The sequence below is a fragment of the Balaenoptera borealis genome, assembly GCF_965194805.1.
Source record: "Balaenoptera borealis genome assembly, chromosome: 1".
Taxonomy (NCBI): Eukaryota; Metazoa; Chordata; class Mammalia; order Artiodactyla; family Balaenopteridae; genus Balaenoptera; species Balaenoptera borealis.
Window position 1 is genome coordinate 138,463,609 of NC_138860.1, and position 19,519 is coordinate 138,483,127.

The 19,519-nt window shown below is 39.2% G+C and overlaps 1 protein-coding gene across 3 annotated transcripts in view; it reads left to right on the forward strand.

Annotated features, from left to right (window-relative positions):
- The window catches only part of JAK1 (Janus kinase 1), a 143,723-nt gene that overhangs the window by 5,379 nt on the left and 118,825 nt on the right, over positions 1–19,519 (forward strand). Inside the window, exon 1 of one of the 3 annotated variants that reach the window (XM_082356601.1) lies at positions 15,147–15,211. The exons of the other annotated variants lie outside the window; for them this stretch is intronic. Coding sequence (XP_082212727.1) covers positions 15,162–15,211 — 50 coding nt within the window. The 5' untranslated portion in view covers positions 15,147–15,161. Of the gene's footprint in view, positions 1–15,146; positions 15,212–19,519 lie in introns of those variants that run through there. 3 annotated transcript variants of the gene reach the window in all.

Here is a 19,519-nt window from a genome sequence, read left to right on the forward strand (position 1 = left end):
TGAACAGGGAAGATGGGAAGCCATTCACTGTTTTTGAGCTCAAGAATAACATCATTAGAAAATGAAACAGCTATGAAGCACTGACAGTTCTATAAAGGGTCAGCTTCATTTGACCATTGTGCAACTCTTCATCCTCCCCAGCACAGAAAATATTCCTTACTTATCCACCACTTATCAACTGTTCAGAAGACTACTAGGAAATAGAAAATGCTTAGAGCCAAAATAGATGTCATGAAGTCTATATATGCTTTCCTTATGGTAGAGTAAAACTTATTTTTGGTTTGCTTTTAATTTATAAAGGATTTGTAGACAATCTACCTAACTGGTTTTCAAGTTAATAGGAGGTTGAATACAAAAAATGCAAGAGATGGGAATTGTTAAGAGGATGAATACAGGAAGGCACATTCTCTGAGGCAGGCAGTGTTAATTTTTATATTGGAAGTGAATGAGGAGAGGTTTATGAAAAACAGAGCCATAACTCAAAAAGTGAAGCACCTTGGGTGGGGCCATTTAGTGGAGGGGCGAATGCCATCGTAAATACCCTAGCATATTGAAGGTGTCACTTTCACAGTACAGTACAGTACAGTAATTGGTGTTGATAATGACCAGTCCATTAAGAAGAGAAGAGGTCAAGTTGTGGAGCATAATGGAAATGAGGCCAGATAGTTCTGGACTCTAGCAGAAAAGGGCAACCTGAGGGCTTGGGAGGTGTGCAAGTGTTGTGCAGAGGTGGGGGTGGAGTAAGAAGCTGCTGTCAGGATTGCGACAGGACAGGCCTGAAGAAGAGGTTTTCTTCAGTGGGAAAACCCAGTGAGGAGTCTTTGCAGAAGGAGCTTTCACTCTCCAGGGAAAGCGATTGGAGAGATCTGCAAGAGGAGGCTGCCTCTGCAAAACTTAAAAAGGGGAGCTGTGGCTATCTGCGGAGAAGGGGATAACAGCTGGAACCCACCAGTTGGGGTGGTGCGGGGGACTAAATCAGGTCAACTAAATTATGCCTCTAGATGGTACACAGACTGATTTACTGTATTTTAGTCTTGTTTTTCATAATCTGTGTTTTTGGAAGCTCTGGAGCTGGACTGTTGGTTTGATCCTAGCTGTAAGAATGTGAGCAAGTTATGACTGTTTCCTTATCCATAAAATGAAGATAAGATAGTACCTACCTCTAAGATTGTTTTGAGGATTGAGTGACTACACCTAAATACACCTAAAGATTTTGGAATGGTGCCAGGTACATGTTGCGAGCTAAACATTTGTTAGCGCGTGCTCTCTTTTTTTTTTTTTTCCTCCTTATTGGTGAATATGCTTTGTGTTAAAAACAAAGAGCTCAAATTATATTCGGAATGCTTTAAGATGGTAGGGAAGTGTGACCCACTAAATGCAAAACAGAGTAGCTGATACATTCTATATTACAAAGGCTTCAGTTAGAAATGGATAAGTCAAAAACATTTAGGCACCTAAAGAAGGCAGTTTCTCAAATCTAGAAGAGTTTAGTATACAGACCGCACCAAGGTGGTAGATAAGTTATTTTTAAGAAAAAATGAGAAACAAAGTTGTTTTTAATTTAACTTTAAATGCCATCCAAGGTATATAATTTGGTAGGAATGTACTAGACTTCCCGGGAAAGTCAATATAAAAATACTGTGTTGCTCTCCCTGATTCAGTTTACTTAGCGAGTGGTGAGCTGTTGGCAGAAAGGCACAGGCATACCTGTTTGTAAAATGGTGTCTTCAGAGTTGTGTGGAAATTTAAAATCTTATAAATCACATAACATGCTATGGAGTTTTGCTGTTTAAGGAATTATAAAAGTGTAAGAGAACTCTTAAATATATGTTGTTTCCTCTGAATGCTGTTTTATTAGTTTCTTTTTCCATGTATGTGTTGCATTCTCCTAAAACAAGATTTACCCCAAATATAAAATTGTACAGAAAGTTGGTCCTTCCTCCTAATCATATTTTGAATATATCTGTAGTTCTTTCTCAGTAATGTTTACGTTGTATTTATTCATATTCTCAAGAACAGTAGTTGTCATGTCGTTGGAAAAGAGCTCTTGATGATAGTCTCATCACATGTGCTTTGATACCAAAGACGTTAGCTGTCTCTTTTCCTTGTCTTCCTATTTGAGAAGGAAAATAACAGTAGAACTCCCTAATTTTTATTGGATGGGGGGGGGGTGCAGTAGGTAGGGAAGTCCAGCTCAAATGGTGAATAGGCTGACCTGTAGGTATTTAAAAGAATAAATTTAGGTCTATTAATTTCAGGTACATTAATTCAGACAAGTTCGAATGTATAAAGTGGAAATAGATTAGAACAATTTGTGATTAATGCAACTCTTGTTTTTAATGGTGTTTCAAAGGGCTTAAGGGTATTAGAACTGACAACAGTTCATTCAGTTAAGCACAATTATATCTGCAGGCGTATTTGCACAGTTAATCTCAACTGTAGCAAGGCTGTAGTTTATAGCAATTTTTTTCAATTAGTAGAATTTAAAATAATCTTTTATGTTATGGTGAGAGAAAAGACAGAAGAAAAATAGGGAGAAAACAATCTGCCAAATGTATATTTTCCGAGTGAAAAATCTTGTTATTAAACTAGTTTAATGGATCACACACAGGGAGGCAGACAGATGTGACTCATACAGTAAAGAAGTGCACTGGATGTTTGGATGTTTTGCCAGGTACACCTGCAAACCCATTTTAGGGCTAATTCACAAAGTACAGACTTAAAAAAGGAAGATGCTTAATGCCTAAATTTAATATTCTGAACGATTTTGTTCTGGTAAAGCCATCTGTAAAACCTTAGGCAGGTCTGCTAATCACTGTATATCAGTTACCTAATTGGGAAAAGCATTTGATGTTTGGTGTTATCTCCAAAACACCCCATCTTTTTACTTGTTTAGAATGACCTTCACTCAGTTGGTCAGAAGTAGGAAGGGGAGGTCAGAGGAAGCCAGACTGGCCTGAACGTAAATTGTAAGCCTACTTGATGTGGATTTGGGAAGTAGGCCACTTGGGATGCACAAACTGGCTGAGATAAAAATGCTCTCAGGTTTTCATGTTCATTCCATTATGTAACAATTATCTGTAGATTGCATATTATGTGAGAACAAGACGGGCCTGGTTTCTGCCCTCAGAAGCTTCCTTGCTACTGGAAGACACAATAATTCAACAGTTATTCAACTGTTTGTTTTAATTATGCTGAGTACCTGGAGAGATGTCTTAGTTTGGTATAAAGCAGAGGTGGGGGGCAGTAAGAAGAGGGGGTCTTTGTGATACATTTTTTTTTTTACGTTGGAATCTGAAGGGTGAAGGAGTTAGCTGGGCTAAGAGAGTGAGGGGCCTGCTAGCGCGGGCTCACAGCGTGCGCAAAGGATCTGAGGTGGAACCAACACTGCAGCTGGAGCAGTGAGGACCGAGAGGCAGGCTGGTGAGGTCAGACTTGAGTCACTGTATGAAAAACAGAAGGATCCCCCCCACCCCCCACCACACCCGGAGCACCTCTGCCCACTCTGCCGCCAAATGCCTTGAAAGCCTTACTTCCTCCCACTCACTCATTCTTCAACCCTTTGCAACCTGACTGCCACCTCCACACACTTGAGACTTATTCTTTGAGGTCACCAGTGACTTTTTGCTGTCACACTTAGGCCTTTTTTCTGCGCTTGTTATCTAAAGCATTTGATGCTGCTAAACACCCCCTTTCTGAAAGATGTCCCACACCCCACTGCTGTCTGGCTTCTGAGACACAATACTTCTCTCCTTTCTGTCTGTGTCTTTGCTCTCTTCTCTTTGGTGTCTTCTCTTCCTCTCCTCTCTTGCCTGCCCCCGATACAGACTTTCCTAAAGGTTCTGAGAACGGCAGATCTTATTTATTCCTAGAACTGTGCAGATGACCTGCTTTCACCTGTGCTCCAGTTGTCCCTTTTATTCATATTCCTTCTTCTCCGCTCCCTACCTCCTCAAATACCGGCTGAGCAGCTTTAGGCACTGGCCAAGGCACTGGGGACACAGTGGGGAACAAGAGGCAGGGCCCTGTTCTTAAGGAGCCAACATTCTAAGATGTTAAACATGGCGATAAATAGGTGCCGTTACGTGCGATAAAGAAAATTCAGTACGGTAATGGGTAGAGAGTGCTTAGGTGGGTGAGAGAGGGGCTACCTCTCAGGAAATGACATTTGGGCTCAGACCTGAAGGATAGATGATGAGCAGGAGCCAGCTCATGCCATGACCTGGAGGAAGAGTACCAGGCAGGGAGCAGCAGGCGCCTAGGCCCCACGGTGGGATGATCTTTCCATTTCATTCTGGGCTCCCTTACCTGCATGTCTTGTTGACACCTCCCATTTAACTGCTCCAGAATTAATATCATCTCTTTTTCTGACCCAGCCAACCCAGTGGATGATTCCTCTGTTCTTCTTAGTACTATCTCTGTTCACCACCCTCAAAACTAGTGGTCAGAAAACTTTTCCTGTAGAGAGGAAGACAGTAAATATTTTCGGCTTTGAGGATCATGCCACTCTGTGACAACTCCACAGTTCTGCCACTGCAGAACTAAAGCAGACATTGACAACATGTAAACCAACAAGTGTGGCTGTGTTCCAGGAGAACTTTACGTACGGACGTTGACATTCGAGTTTCCACTTGTCACAAAATATTATTTTTTTCCCAACCACTTAAAAATGTAAAAATTTGTACAGCTTCTTGGCTGTACAAAACAGGCCCAAGTTTGCTGACCCCTGCCTTAGGTCATCTTGGTTTCTCACCCTGCTGCGTCCCTCCCGCGCCACCTCCGCCCCCCAATCCAGCAGTCTGCCAGGCCCTCTGAGTGCTCCCTCCCAGTGTGTGGCTTCTTTGTCTTCTCGCCATTCCCTGCCTCTGACCTAGCTTTTCTTTACCTGGGGGATCACAGTAATCTCCAGCCTAGTCTCCCTGCTTCCAGCCTTTCCCTCCAGTCTGTCCTCCATACAGACGTTGGATAATCTTCCTGCAGCTTGACTCAGGTCACAGAATTTCCCTGACCGCAGCCTTTGGAAGCCCTGCGTTGCCTGCAGAAAACAGTCCAAATTCCACCTTACTGTAGTATTCCAGGCTCCTTGTCATAAGATTTCAACTTTTCAGCTTATTCTCCCATTTCTCTTCTTCTGTGCCAAAATAGATTGTTCACTATTTTGCATTTGTGCCTCAGACATTCCTCATATTTTTCTGCCTCCTCCACCTCCTCCACGGACTTTGCCCGTGCCTCATGCTCTCTATCTGTCACAATTCTGTAACTTTCAAGGCCCCTTCAGATGTCCCTGTTCTCTCCGCCCCAACCCCCAACAAGAGGCATGTGTATACTTAGTGCTTCAGTGGTGTGTGGTCCTCTTTTCTAGGGCATTGTGTTCTGCCTTGTGCTTCAGTTCCTTTGTAGACTTCCCTCCACTGTGCAGTCCCAAGGTTCTTGAGGACAGGGACTTATTCATTGTAATATCCCCTTTCACAGAAGATACATGGGTTATTATTGAGTAGATGCTAAATCCTGTGTAGACAATTTGTAGAGGTTCAAAGTGGGAACATTTTTACTAGAAGGAGTTTGGCCAGATTAAATCCTTGATTCTTATATAAAGTAGTACAGTTTTGTGAATGATCACCAAGTATTTTGGAAGACTATGGTGGTATTCTTCGTCCTGTCAGTGGCTTAAATAAATAAGTTAAGGCAAATTTTTGATGTTCCTCTTCAGGAATTGATATGTTTCCTTTTATAAAAAAGAAAAAGAGAAAGACTGTTCTGTAAATCATAATGTTTCCTTGCCTGAAAACTCGAGGCCAAGTTATTTGCTTATTTTAGGTTGCTATTCATTTTTCTTACAGTGATCTCCCTGCCTCAGTCTCCCACCAGATCACTTTTCACATGTATTAAGTCCTCCTTTTAATGAATGGTTCTGTTGTGTAAGTCTTATATATTTATATGAGTAGCCCCAACTTATATTTTGGTGAGAAATAGAAATTTAAATAATAAATACTAAGCCCTTGGTTTACCCAACCTGAGGTGACACCAAGATGGTAAATATCTTGAAAGAAGCAGGCAAAAAGGCTCTGGGGCAATATGGGAATCATGATGTGGGTTTGGTGGAAAATGAGAAAAGCACTTTCTCAATCTTTTGGTGAACTTGTGCTTGGGGTAGCTCCCAGGTTTGTGGGGTGTGTAGCACATCTTGTCAAATGGGAAGGAGAGGGAGCAAGAGGATGAGACTCAAGATTAGGCAGCTTTTACTACGTCAGCTGTTTACATGCTTTGTATTTGATATTTAATTTAATCTTTTAATAGCCAGAGAGTTGGATCTTAATGGCATCATTTTCCAGATGAGCAAACAAAGCTAATAAATGGCAGAGCTGGAAGTCAAATTTGCAGCGCTCTCATTAAAAACAAAACAAAAACAAAACAAAACAAAAAACTTTCTACTCTTCCACTGTCCCCCAGCTTTACTGAGATCTAATTGGAAAACCCTTCAGCTCTTAAAAAAGCCTTCTTTCTATTGTCTTGTTAGTTGTCCCCCCTCCCTTTTATTTCTGACATTGGCATTTAAATGAGAACCCATGGAACGCGTTCCTATCCTGTTTTCCAACCTAATGCTTCTGAAGCAGTTTTAGGCTTTTGGAGAAGTGTCTCCAGCCACCTATGTTGTATTTGATATTGTTAGGTGCTAAGTAATAAAGAGGATCTGAAAGGAATTTTTTTTTTTTTTGACAGGGATGAGGGGGTGGGAGGTGAGACGGGTAATTGGGTTAATTTAGCTGTCCTAAAGATAATATAGTATTTTCCTGTGAAATATCTTTGACATTTTAATATCGAACTTGATTTACTGTTATTTTATATTACCTGGTTATTATGTAACATGTCCCACGATTACCTGTTTGGATCTGAGTATACTAGATGTGTTATGAAAAGCACTCTGGACTTAGAACCAGGAGGAGCCGGTCTTAGGCTTTCCTCTGACACTAGCTCTGTGATTTTGGGCTCATAATTGATCCTCAGTTTTTTTCAACTGTAAAGTGGATTTAATAGAACCTATCACCAAGGTGGTTTTGTGAAGGTTAAATGAGGTAGAACACTGCTTCAGACAGTGCCTGAGATTCAGTAGCATTTAATAAATGTTAGTTACCCACCCCCATCCCAAATATTGAATATTGCCAGAAAGTCTGTAAATGTAATGTTATGTAACGTTTATGTGTTTATAAGTGGGGACTTTATAGATACATATTATTCAAGTTATGAACTTCTGATGCAGGAAGCCCACTTATGCAAATAGCTGGGTTCCCACTACTACAAAAGCATCAGTATAAGATAGTGGTTTGGACTCCCAAATCTGGAACCAGCATCTGTGGGTTTGAATCCTGCTTTATTTTACAAGCTGAGTTTATTTTACTAGCAAGTTTTTCAACCTCAGTTTTCTCAACTGCAAAATGAGGATAATACCACTACCTTATAGGGTTGTAAGGATTAAACGAGCAAGTGTGTATATTTGTATAACAACATCCTATAAGGGTTTGCCACTGTTATTATTTGTTATCCTCCCATCTTCTCATTGTATAGACAGCCAGTAAGTCATCTGGAAAGTCCCTGAGATTCCCTCTCATATCTTCTCTGATCAGGAGAATCCTCCATACATCATATACCTGTCTTTTCCCTCTGTCTTCAGTCTCTTCCTGGTTACTGCATTTTAGTTCATGCTACCCTTTTCTCATGTGTAATGCACTTTCATCAATCCCCTTCTTTGTACATTTCTTGCCTAGACACTTAAAAAAATCTGTTTTTGTTTTATGTGAAACCCCAAACATTTTCTAATAGTGACTGATAATCCCAGCTATATGTTCAGGATACTTTTATTCCAAGGAAGATGAAAGTTGTGTAATCTCAAGCAAATGAAAAAAATGTATGTAAAGTATTGTTTATGGAATGCTTATTCTGTGCCAGTCATTCAGATTAATAAACTGAGGCTTAGAATGGTTGAATAACATGTTTAAAGGCACCCAGCTTTTAACTGGGGGAACTTGGATTTGAGTCAGGCCAGGCTTACCTGGCTCTTGGTCTCAAAATCCCTGAGCTTAGTTGCCCTAAAACTACAGGCACCTCCTCACCACTCCATCTGCACCCCTTATTAACGTACACTTGGCTTTCCCTCAAACTCCAGCTTTCAGATGACAAGATCACTCATGGTTCTCTTTGGCTGCAGTAATATTTTCTGCTCATTTGCTAGGGCAGCTGTATAGTGTTTCAGATACTTTGTGTTAAATTGGTCTTTTGTGTGTTGGCTTGGAAACCTAACCACATTTATAGTAGTGTGTATTGGGGGAAAATGTGCTCCAGATATCAAACAACCAACTGGGAATGAATTTTTAAAAAGGCCCAACTGTTTATAAACTCAAGACTACCAGTGTAGTTGTTGGAGTATATTACCTTCGTTGATATACTTTAAAGGCTTATGTGTCATTCTTGAACCAGACACGTTATGGAATGGTATACACATTATTGCACTAATTCGCTTAGTTGTCTCTCCTCATCTGTGGCTGACCTTTGTATCACCAACCACTACCATTGTGTTTGCCACATAGTAGGGATCCAGTGAGGAGACCTATTTAGTCCTCTTTAAAAAATCAATGGTTTTTTATACTTTTCTGTAGCTAGATATATTTCAGTAAGAAAAAAATCGATGGAACGTCAGGCAACATTGAACGAGGAATATTGCCATGCAGCTACCAATCAGATGAAAATACTGCTTATGCTTGGCCGAATTAAGACATTTACAGGTATTTGGGAGCCAGACACTTCTGAGAATATTGCTTTGATTATTGGGAGGCAAGGAAAGCAGTCAAACGAGTTCCTTCTTGGCTTGGAGTCTTGTTTACTTTTCTTAGGTTAGAACTGATAGCTCTAATGGTTTTAAGAGATCATGGAGACAGGTCTGCTATGAAATGCCAGCATATTTAGTTCTAAGTTTATAGACATTATCTAGTAAGTGCTGTTTAAGGGTTTGTAGCTACACAATGACCATAACATCTTATAATAATTTTAAAAGTTTGAAGAAAGCAAAGCCTCCCAGGGACACTTCCTTCCCCAGTTTTACAACAGAGAAAACTAAGAGTCAGAGTACTTAGTGACTCACCCAAGACCTCTGTGGGCCACCAGTTTAGCATCATGCTCAGTTTGTGATTGAGTCATAAATGATATGGAAGGTAGTCAGATGTAGAACTTAGGTAACTAAATATGTACCCATTTGTTCAAATAGTTCTGAGACGTCTAAGATGTATTTGTGGGTAGGAGATTTGGAAATTGTCTGAGAGAAATTAGGATGATGTAGGGTCCAGTCATTACCTTGGATATTATGAAGGGCAGTATCTCGTGGGAGAAGAGATGGCAAACTGTTGTTTTCGGCCCTTGCCACACTGGAGTTTGCAGAGGTCAGGGGCCAAGTCCCTCTTATTTATCCTTCTAGTCCTAGTCAGCTTGTGCCTGCTAGTGAGCAGCTGGTCAGTAATAGAGTAGTATTGATCACATGAGTCCAGGCACAGACACTAACTGTGGGTTGTCTTGTGGAAGACCTGTTTGATTGTTTGGCTGGCATTTCTTTTTTTGTGTTTTTCCTTTTGTCAAGAGAAAAACCACTTGACATAGCACCCCTAATCTAATTAGACCTTAATGGAGGTAACAGTTATATTAAGAACAGCAAAAACAAAGTGTTGAGAGGTCATTACAGATAAAAAGGTGCCCTCTTGTATAACTTTCATTTGAGACTTCAGGCAACTGAGATTCAGAGAGGTGAAGTGATTCTGAGTTAGCCCCAAGCCCTGTACTCACCCACTGTGCCCCGTGGCTGCACTGCTCTTGACTGGTTTTGGGGAACTGCACAGCCTGTAATGCCTCCCCTCTTACAGTCTGCTCAAGTCCAGCTGCCCACGGGTGCCTCTGCTGCCACCTGGTTTCACAGAGCCTCCTGGAGGCCTGGTCTTCAGGCCTGCTGCCTCTGGTCACACTCAAGGCCCTGCCCACCTACCACATGCACCTGTCTTTGTCTTGTTCTTGCAGCGGCGCCTGCTCTCAGCACATTCTCACCGTGGGAATGAAGCCTGGGAAGTAATTCGGTCAAGGTATTTACGACTGAAACAGGGTGCCTCAAAGCAGACAATCTGCTAACCCTGACTTGGGCCTCTGAGGAGGGAAAGGTTTTTATTTCTTCTTTTCCTTTTACCTTTTTCTTTAGTCATTAAAAAGCTTCAGGCTGTGAATTAAAACTAATTGTAACTTTTTAATTTTATACAAGAAAGATACATATTTTATGGGATCTCCATTGATCTGTATTATGTTTCCTTTCTGGAGACATTAGGCCCTTGCATTTTTAGTTGCTTCTCTGAAGAGTTATTTTTGAATTAATTTTAGATAATTTATCCAAGCTATGTTCAAAAAGTAGTTTCATATAGAATACTGTTAGCCATTCTTGCATTTACTTTTAGAGAAGTCAGGATGTAAGCCTAATATTGGCCCTTACGAGGCAGTCATTAGAAATTTGCTATGGCTAATGCTGAATTCTTTAAAAATTTATTTAACATTTTAAAGAAATAACATATTTGCATTTTATGAAAATGAGAAATAAATAATTCTAAGATGTCACTCATAAACATTTTTGTTAATATTTTAGTGTCTATTGTTTCAGACTTTGTTTCATGCATATATGGAACTATAAGTTAAAAAATTTCCAAGGAGATCATAGAACATAGTGCTGTAATCTGGTTTGTTCACCAAGTGACTTCTCATAATTTTACCCCTATGAGGTAATAACTTTTGGTTAAGGTGACAGCTTTTTATGGTACATGGTGTGGATGAATGAAAGTTTGTTTACCTAACCCTTTAATCTGTTGCATATATATTATTTGTTTTTCCTACTATAAATAATCCTGTTATAGACATCTTTGTGCCTCCATTTTTTTTTCTCTTTTTGAATTTTCTGATTATTTCCATTAGGAGACTGTAAATGGTATTGTTGTCTGAAAGTTATTCACATTTTAAGATTTTGGGTATTATTTATGCCATGATTTAAAAAGCACACACTGTATTTTAACAGAAATATCATAAATCTGCCCAGTTGGTTTTCTAGGACAGTAAGTTCTGTAGGTTTCTTGACAAATAAATGGTCCTGGGGACTGTGGGATGCCTGAGCAGTGCTTCTAACAGTTAGATCTTCCCCTGAGCACTGTAAACATTCTGGGCTGCCAGATTCTAAGATTTGCTCTGGAGGTGTGAGATGGAAGCCGCCTTATATAGCTGGAAGATAATCCTGGGGAAGAGACAGGCTTTGTCATTTTTGTGTTTACCAGGTGTGCTGCATTGAACCTTTAAAACCCTTCCAAGTAAAATAGGGTCTTCCCCCCCACCCCCCCTTATGATTAAAATGCTGGCTGCTAATCTTTCATTATAAAGAGAGAGCAGTTTCAGAAGATGGATCATTTCCTGATTAGTGGTTGCAAAGATTTCACATGGATAGTATTCCCAGTGTTGTGAAGTTATTTTATTGGTCAGGTCTGCTTCAGTGAAATCAACATGGCTAGCTTATCTTTGCAAAGAATTGTGACAACAAGTTCATAACTACACTCCCTGGGGAGCGCAGTTTACTTTTGAGATTTTGCTTCAGGCATCTCTCTGCAGCCTTATGCTGTGAGTCTTTAAGATTCCAGATATGAAACTGGTTTGACATTAATTCCTAGCATGACAGCTTTTTAGATCTCCTCTTTGCCTAAGTCAGACAGAGTCTGCAGAGCTAGCAGCATTCCTTCTCCCTTTATTTGCTCCTTTCTCCATGTCTCCTGGTTCACAAAAGAGTCATTATACCTAGGCAGTCATAAACATTATTGATTAGATTTGTATTTAATAAAATTAGACCTTGTCAATTATTAGTGAAAACCAAACCAAGGGAACCTATAGTTACGGAGCATTGAGTTGAACAACTTGGAAAGGGCAAAGTTCTTCAAATAAGGCACAGATAAAAGATCTTATCTGTGTGTTCTTCTGTTCTTTGACTTAAGTATTAGAATGTTCCTCCAAAACCTCAGTTTTCAGGGTAATGCTTAGGTGTTCTTTTATGTTATACTTCAGATAATTTAGAAACACTTGTATTTCTAAATTTATTTCTATTTTATGCATTGTATATCTCTCTCTCTGTATAATCTAGTATAGATTTAGATTGATAATTTTTTTAAAATTATTACTGTTTCTTCAGAAATGTAAAAATATTCTGGCCTAACACGATGATGTATTTACCAACTGGAAAGATTGTGTTAAATTTGGAATTGTACTTACTAAATTATGGAACTGTGTACTACTGTTCTAGTACGTGATACTGCAGATAAAATTTCAAAGGAACTATGGAGAGAAAATTCTTATAAAGGGTCGTATTGCTCAGTGAAATTGCTTTTCTTTTGGATGTCCCTATTCTCTTTTGGTGTTTGAGCTGTGGGGGGAGGAGGTTTGCACAGGAAAGGTGTTGGAATTTATTGGCCCAGATAACTGGAGCCTCTAAAGGTTAGGGGAAGAGAATCTGTGAGCTCCAGCGATGTCGAGGCATGATCTCTTTAGGAGTCCTACGTGGTTCTGCTTTTCTTTCATTGGTCTCATTTCTTGCCACAGTGAGGTTTTCTCCAAATGGCTCAAAAGAGAACAACTGGCCACCCCAAGGTGGTGTTCTTCTGGCTTCCATTTGTCACATCTCTCCAAAGGACTTTTGCTTGGGTCACCCCTTGGTCACGTAGGTGGACAGTGATGAGTCAGACCTGGGTCATCAGTAGGGGTCAGGGCAGGACACTGTGATCTGTAGTCCTAGCAGGACCACGTGGGATGAGAGGTTTCTACACAGATAGAGACAGCAAATGTCTAACAACATCTTGAATTGGCAGTTAAAATTTTTTTCTATTTGTGGTAAAATACACAACATAAAATTTACCATCTGGATCATTTTTAAGTTACAGTTCAGTAGTGTTAAGTACATTCACATCATTGTGCAACCTATCTCCAGAACGCTTTTCGTCTTGCAAAACTGAAACTCTCTACCCATTAAACAACACCCCTCCACCCCATCCTCCCCTCCCCCCAGCCCTTCACAACCACCATTCTACTTTCTGTCTCTATGAATTTGACTACTCTATGTAGCTCATTTAAGTGGAATCACAGTATTTATCCTTTTGTGATTGACTTATTTCACTTGATGTAATGTTCTCAAGGTTCATCCACATTGTAGTATATGTCAGAATTTCCTTCCTTTTTAAAACTGAATAATATTCTATTCAGTGTATGTACCACATTTTGTTTATCCGTTCCTCGACGGACACTTGGGTTGCTTCCACCTTTTGGCTATTGTGAATAATGCTGCTATGAATATGGATGTACAAATATCTCTTCGAGATGCTGGTTTCAATTGTTTTGTGAACTGGCAGTTTTTTACAGAACTCTTAAGTCAAACAGGTGAACTAAGTTCACCTTTTTCCATAAAAAACTGCCCTTTATCTTAACCTCCCTCTCATATCACCTTCACTGGTTACCTAAGCCATTTTGTGGGGCTTATTTTGACTCATCTCTCCTGCACTGTTAGTCACCAAGTTTGATAGATTTTTAACTCTTGAATATCCTTTTAGTCCAATAGCTTCCCTGAGTATGGTTTGTCCTCAAGGTGCTCTGTGAGTAAAGAATTTCATGGTCAGATAAGTTTGGGAATCGCTTGATGTTGCTTAGTTTATCCTTTTTTTGGAGAACTAAAATAAGAAACTATTGAATATTACTCAGTCAACTGTTTTCCAGATATATGACCATGGAGCTACCTTTTCAGTTAACACGTATGAAGTTGAGAAAGAAATACTGTTCTCACTGCTCTTTGCCTTTTCACGCCCACTCCTTACTGCCTTTCTGTAGGTTTCATCTCTGGCTTGGATTGTAGCCTAGTCTCTGAAATCAGGGGGTTTAAATCTTTTTTGTCTTATTGATCCATTTGACAGTCAGTTGAAGCCTCCTTTTCTTGGAATAAAACAACTTACACAATTAAATACGTAAGATTACAAATCATTCACTGATTTTTTAGAGAAGAGCTGTCCTCTTGTTCATTCTCAGTCGTTGCAGCCTGGAAATATTGTATGGTGGGGAGTAGTATGGGCAGTGGAGTTTGGACAGTCTGTGTGGACAGGTTATTTAACTTTCTGTGTCTCAATTTACTCATCTGTAAAACGAATATAATAATAGTACCTACTTCATAGGGTTTTATGAGAATTAGGTGAGTCCTTATATTCAAAGCACTTAGAACAGTGACTGGTATATATAAGTGCCCAATAAATGTTAGTTGCTATTTCTGTCCTCCCTCCCTCCCTCTGTGGTAGTATCATTTTTTATCATCTTACTGCAAAAGATGATTTACGATTCCTGTGAAGTTCATTATTCAGTGATTTTGCATGCATTTCATAGTTAATCCTCAACAAAGGAAAAAAAATGCATCTGATAATGCTCTCAGTAATTAACTTTTTTGGAGCTCATTAATTTGGAAAATATAGATCATCCTTTTATTAGCGTAGAGCAGGGGTCCCCAGGCCCCAGGCCACGGACCGATATTGGTCCACAGCCTGTTAGGAACCGGGCCGCGCAGCAGGAGGTGAGCAGCGAGCAAGTGAAGCTTCATCTGCCGCTTCCCATCGCTCGCATTACGGCCTGAACCATCCCCCACCCCAAGTCCGTAGAAAAATTGTCTTCCACAAAACCGGTCCCTGGTGCCAAAAAGGTTGGGCACCGCTGGTGTAAACAGTTTTAGAGGAAACACTGCAGAAGGAAGTGTGGTTATGAGTGAGTGACTGACTTAGAGGATTTTTATTTTTACTGAGACTTAAATATTTTTTCTTTGAGAGTTTCAGCAGGTAAGAGCATGAGTTTCAGTCATAGTCCTGTGACTTTGGACACGTGACCTAATGGCTTGCCATTTACTATGTACCACCATTTACTTATTTGCAGAAATGAGGCTGGTTATACTTAACTAGGGTTAACTTGAATATTAATGAGATAACATATGCAGAAAACTTTCCTGTGGTAGGTGATCTGTAAATGGTTTCACCTCTTCTCTCTTTCCAATGGAGGCAGAAGAGAATTCCTGTGTAATCTGTTGCTCAGCTCTGATGCTTCTCACTCTGTGGTGGCAAATTTGCCTCTTACCAAGGCTTTATTGGTAAGCATTTTTAACTTTTCATTATTATTATTGTTATTGGTGTTGTCGTTGTTGATATTTTGTTTGACATGGGTACTGTATTCACATGCTTCAGAAAGTAAACCAGTATAACTTAGAACAAATTGAAAGGCTTGCTCCTGTTTTTGTCACTGTCAGCTTCCTTCCCTGCCCCCTTAAATAACCTCTTTTATGCATTTCTTGTGTCCAGATACAATTAAACACAAGTATATATTCTTCTCTATTTTTATACAAAATGTAGCATACTCTATATACTATTCTGTACTTGCTTTTTTCATTTTACAGTATTTCCTCCTCTCTTTCTGTATTAGGACCTGGAATATTTCCTTATTCTTGTGTGTGTGTGTGTACATGTATGTATGTACGTATTTATTAGAGCGCCACTGTGTTCTGTACCATGGTTTACTTAACCAGTCTCCATATTCATGGATATATTATTTGCTTCCATGCTATTATCACTGCAAACAGTGCTTCTTTGTATAATCTCATATGTACAAGGTTGGATAAATTCCCAAGGTTGTTGGGTTAAAAGATAAGTGCATTTATAATTTTTTAAAAATAATTTTTATCAAGATTGTAAATTGCTCTCCACTGGGTTCATACCATTTTGCATACATTGGCATGTATTTTTTTGCACTGCAGACAGCTCTCACCCCACCCCGCATACCATTTTTTGAGCTGCTGTCTTGGCAATGTGGAGGGAGTTGTACAGGTGGAGGAGATCCCATCTCATATTTCCTAAGCTGTAGTGGGCTGTTCAAGTCTAGTGTTTTCCAACCTGAGTAGTAGGACACGGAGTTATACTGTGGTGTGAGACTAGGCATTCTGCCCACCCTGATCTACTCTTATTCCTGTCTTGGGATCTGAGGATGGAATGGCTGGTTGTATTGTGTGCCTGATTTACCCAGTAGGTCTGGGGGACAGTCACTTGCTTTGTACATAAAATATTATTGGCTGCTGTCTCCTTTTTTGGAAGTTATTTTTAAGAAGTTATATTCACTGTTTTTTGCAAAAGTTATTCTTATTTATTGAAGATTTAGAATCCAGAGAAAAGAATAAAAGCCACTTGGAATCCCATAACCGTAGTCAGTATTGTGATGAATATCCTCTCAATCTTATGTGCACATGCCCAACATAAATTGTGTTTATACACTGCATGATGTTTTATAACCTTTCCTTTGTTTATTAGTGAATCATGAATATTGTTCCATTTTCCAATAATTAATACGTATATATACATATGTATATATATACATAATTACATATATATACGTGTATATATATATGTTATTATTTTTTTCAGTGTACAATTCTGTTAGATGGCTTCACCGTGATTCTGTGTTCCTGGATGAATATTTAAGATTGTTTTGTTAGTCATTTTAAACAACTTTGTGATGAAGAGCCTTGTAGCTAAATCTTGTATATCATCGTTATTTGCTTAGAATAAGTTGCTAGAAGTAGAAAGAACTTCTGGGTCAAAGGACATTTACAAATTGCTCTGCAGAACTCACGTGCTGTTTATATTTCTAAATGAGAGTACTTGCTTTGTCACATTTAATCAATTTGTGGATATTATAATTTAAAAAAATTTGCCAGTCTACTAGTAAAAAAAAAAGGTAAATCTCTATTTTATTTCATAGATATTTGGTTATTAGTATATTTAAACTTTTTATTTCATGTTAAGAACTCATGTTTTCTTTGTGGATTGCCTTGTCAAGCCCTTCGTCCATTTTATTTTTTTAAATTTATTTTTATTTTTTTTAAAGGAATTCCTTAATTTTTTTAAATTTTATTTATTTATTTATTTATTTTTGGCTGTGTTGTGTCTTCGTTTCTGTGCGAGGGCTTTCTCTAGTTGTGGCAAGCGGGGGCCACTCTTCATCGCGGTGCGCGGGCCTCTCACTGTCGCGGCCTCTCTTGTTGCAGAGCACAGGCTCCAGACGCGCAGGCTCAGTAGTTGTGGCTCACGGGCCCAGTTGCTCCGAGGCATGTGGGATCTTCCCAGACCAGGGCTCGAACCCGTGTCCCCTGCATTGGCAGGCAGATTCTCAACCACTGTGCCACCAGGGAAGCCCTGTCCATTTCATTATTGGTGTGTTTTTTTCTTTTTTCTTTTTTTTAAAGCTATATGTTAAGAATATTAACTTTTTGTGGTACATGGTACAAATATTTTTCTTCAGGTTGTTTGCTTATATATTTAGAGTCTTTTGATACAGAAGTTTTATATTTTCATGTATTCAAACCTATCAAACATTTTTTTTTTTTTTAATTTATTTATTTTATTTATTTATTTTAGGCTGCGTTGCTTCTTCGCTGCTGCACGCGGGCTTTCTCCAGCTGTGGCGAGTGGGGGCTACTCTTCGTTGTGGTGTGCGGGCCTCTCTCATTGCGGTGGCCTCTCCTGTTGCGGAGCACGGGCTCTAGGCACATGGGCTTCAGTAGTTGTGGCTCGTGGGCTCAGTAGTTGTGGCTCACGGGTTCAAGAGCACAGGCTCAGTAGTTGTGGCACACGGGCTCAGTTGCTCCGTGGCATGTGGGATCCTCCTGGACCAGGGCTCGAACCCATGTCCCCTGCATTGGCAGGCAGATTCTTAACCACTGCGCCACCAGGGAAACCCCAGGGTTTCTACTTTTGATGTCATGTTGGAGAGACCTTTTGACTTCCCTAATTATATAAACATTTATTTCTATTTAGACTTAGTATTAGGTATATTTGATATTTTGAAATGACGGAACACATTTTAGTATGTGGTGTAAGATGAATGCTAGGTTTCTTAATATTTTTTCTAACTGGCTATCCAGTTGTCTCACCACAAAAAAAATTATCATTCTTCCCACTGACTTGAAATCCATGTCTTTAAAAATTGTTCTGTTTTCTTAAACATACTTGAAAATTTATACTAAAACTCTATTAAAAGGACATTAGAGCTCTGGACTGTTTTCAGGCAGTTGGTGCCAGGGTGATATTAAGGAGGTAGCTTAACCCTCTCTTTGACTCGATTTCTTCTGTGAAGTCAGAACTGACCTTCAACCAGAAACGTTAATGAGGATCTGATGAGATAATGGATACAAATCATGAAGTTCTGTATAGAGAATAAGTGTTTATAATACTACTAATTAGGATGGGGCCAGGTATTCCTGAGGCTCTAGAGCCACACTTAAACTAGTAACACAACATAATAAAAGGTTACATTTTGTGTTTGGGGCGTATTAGAAAAACCAACAAAAGAGCTTCTGTGGCATTTGAGTAATTTCCCTAATGGGAACAGATAGAACCCAGTCATTGAAATAAAAAAAATTTTTTTTTATCTTGATAGGGATTAAATACAGTAGTTAATTTCCTTAATGATTAAACATAGAAAGCAAATGTAATGCTACACTTTTCACATTATGATATTCTTCATTTGGTCTTTTTCTTTCTTTTTTTAAAAATTAAGACAGTTACTTTACTTTGAACACGAAAGTGGTATAAGCAACTGTATAGGTTCCATGATACGTTCTTCTCCCATTCTGCTCCAACCCCAAGATAAAATATTGGGAGAAAAAATGTATTATATTTGGTTAATTATGTTATCTACTATTGCTTGTTCTAAGGCAGGCATGGCATTGACTGATATCTGGCTTATGGTCTAAGAATCATATTCACATAGAGCATGCTAAGTAGTTGCATTTTGGGAAATGAAACTTTCATTTGGGTTACAGTTGAATGTGTGTGCAAATGGAGAGTTACTGAACCACTATTCTTGATTAATTAAAGAAGGTGAATGTGATTTGTCTACATTTTCACAGTTCCTTCCATGTAAACATCAGTTTTGTTGTTCCTTTTACTGAAAAATATTCTGATGAAATAATCTTGCAAAGGAAAGATAATCTAGCTTTGAGTCTACAATAAAAATGCAAAAAGTAAACAATAGTCAATACTTAATTTTCTGCTCAGTTATGTTTAGGACCTTTACAAGTAGTGCATTAGTCTCTAGAGAACACCACGGTGCTGCCTGTGCCAAAAATTTCGTGTACTCTCCTTGAGCATCAAGATGGTCCACCCTGGTTCTCCAGCGACACAGTGTGAAGCGGTGATAAGTTCCTGCAGGAATTGTTAGCATGTCTTCTTTCCCCATGAAAGTCTGGGTCCACTGTCCTCTTTATCTCTTATACCCAAATATCTGCTTCCCTCTAAGATATATCAAATTTTATTATTCAGATGTTCTTCATAAAACATCTTAATCTTTTCTTCTAGTTCGGTAGTTTATTTGCGTATAGTTATTCTGTTCATCCAGGAGTAATTTCTCT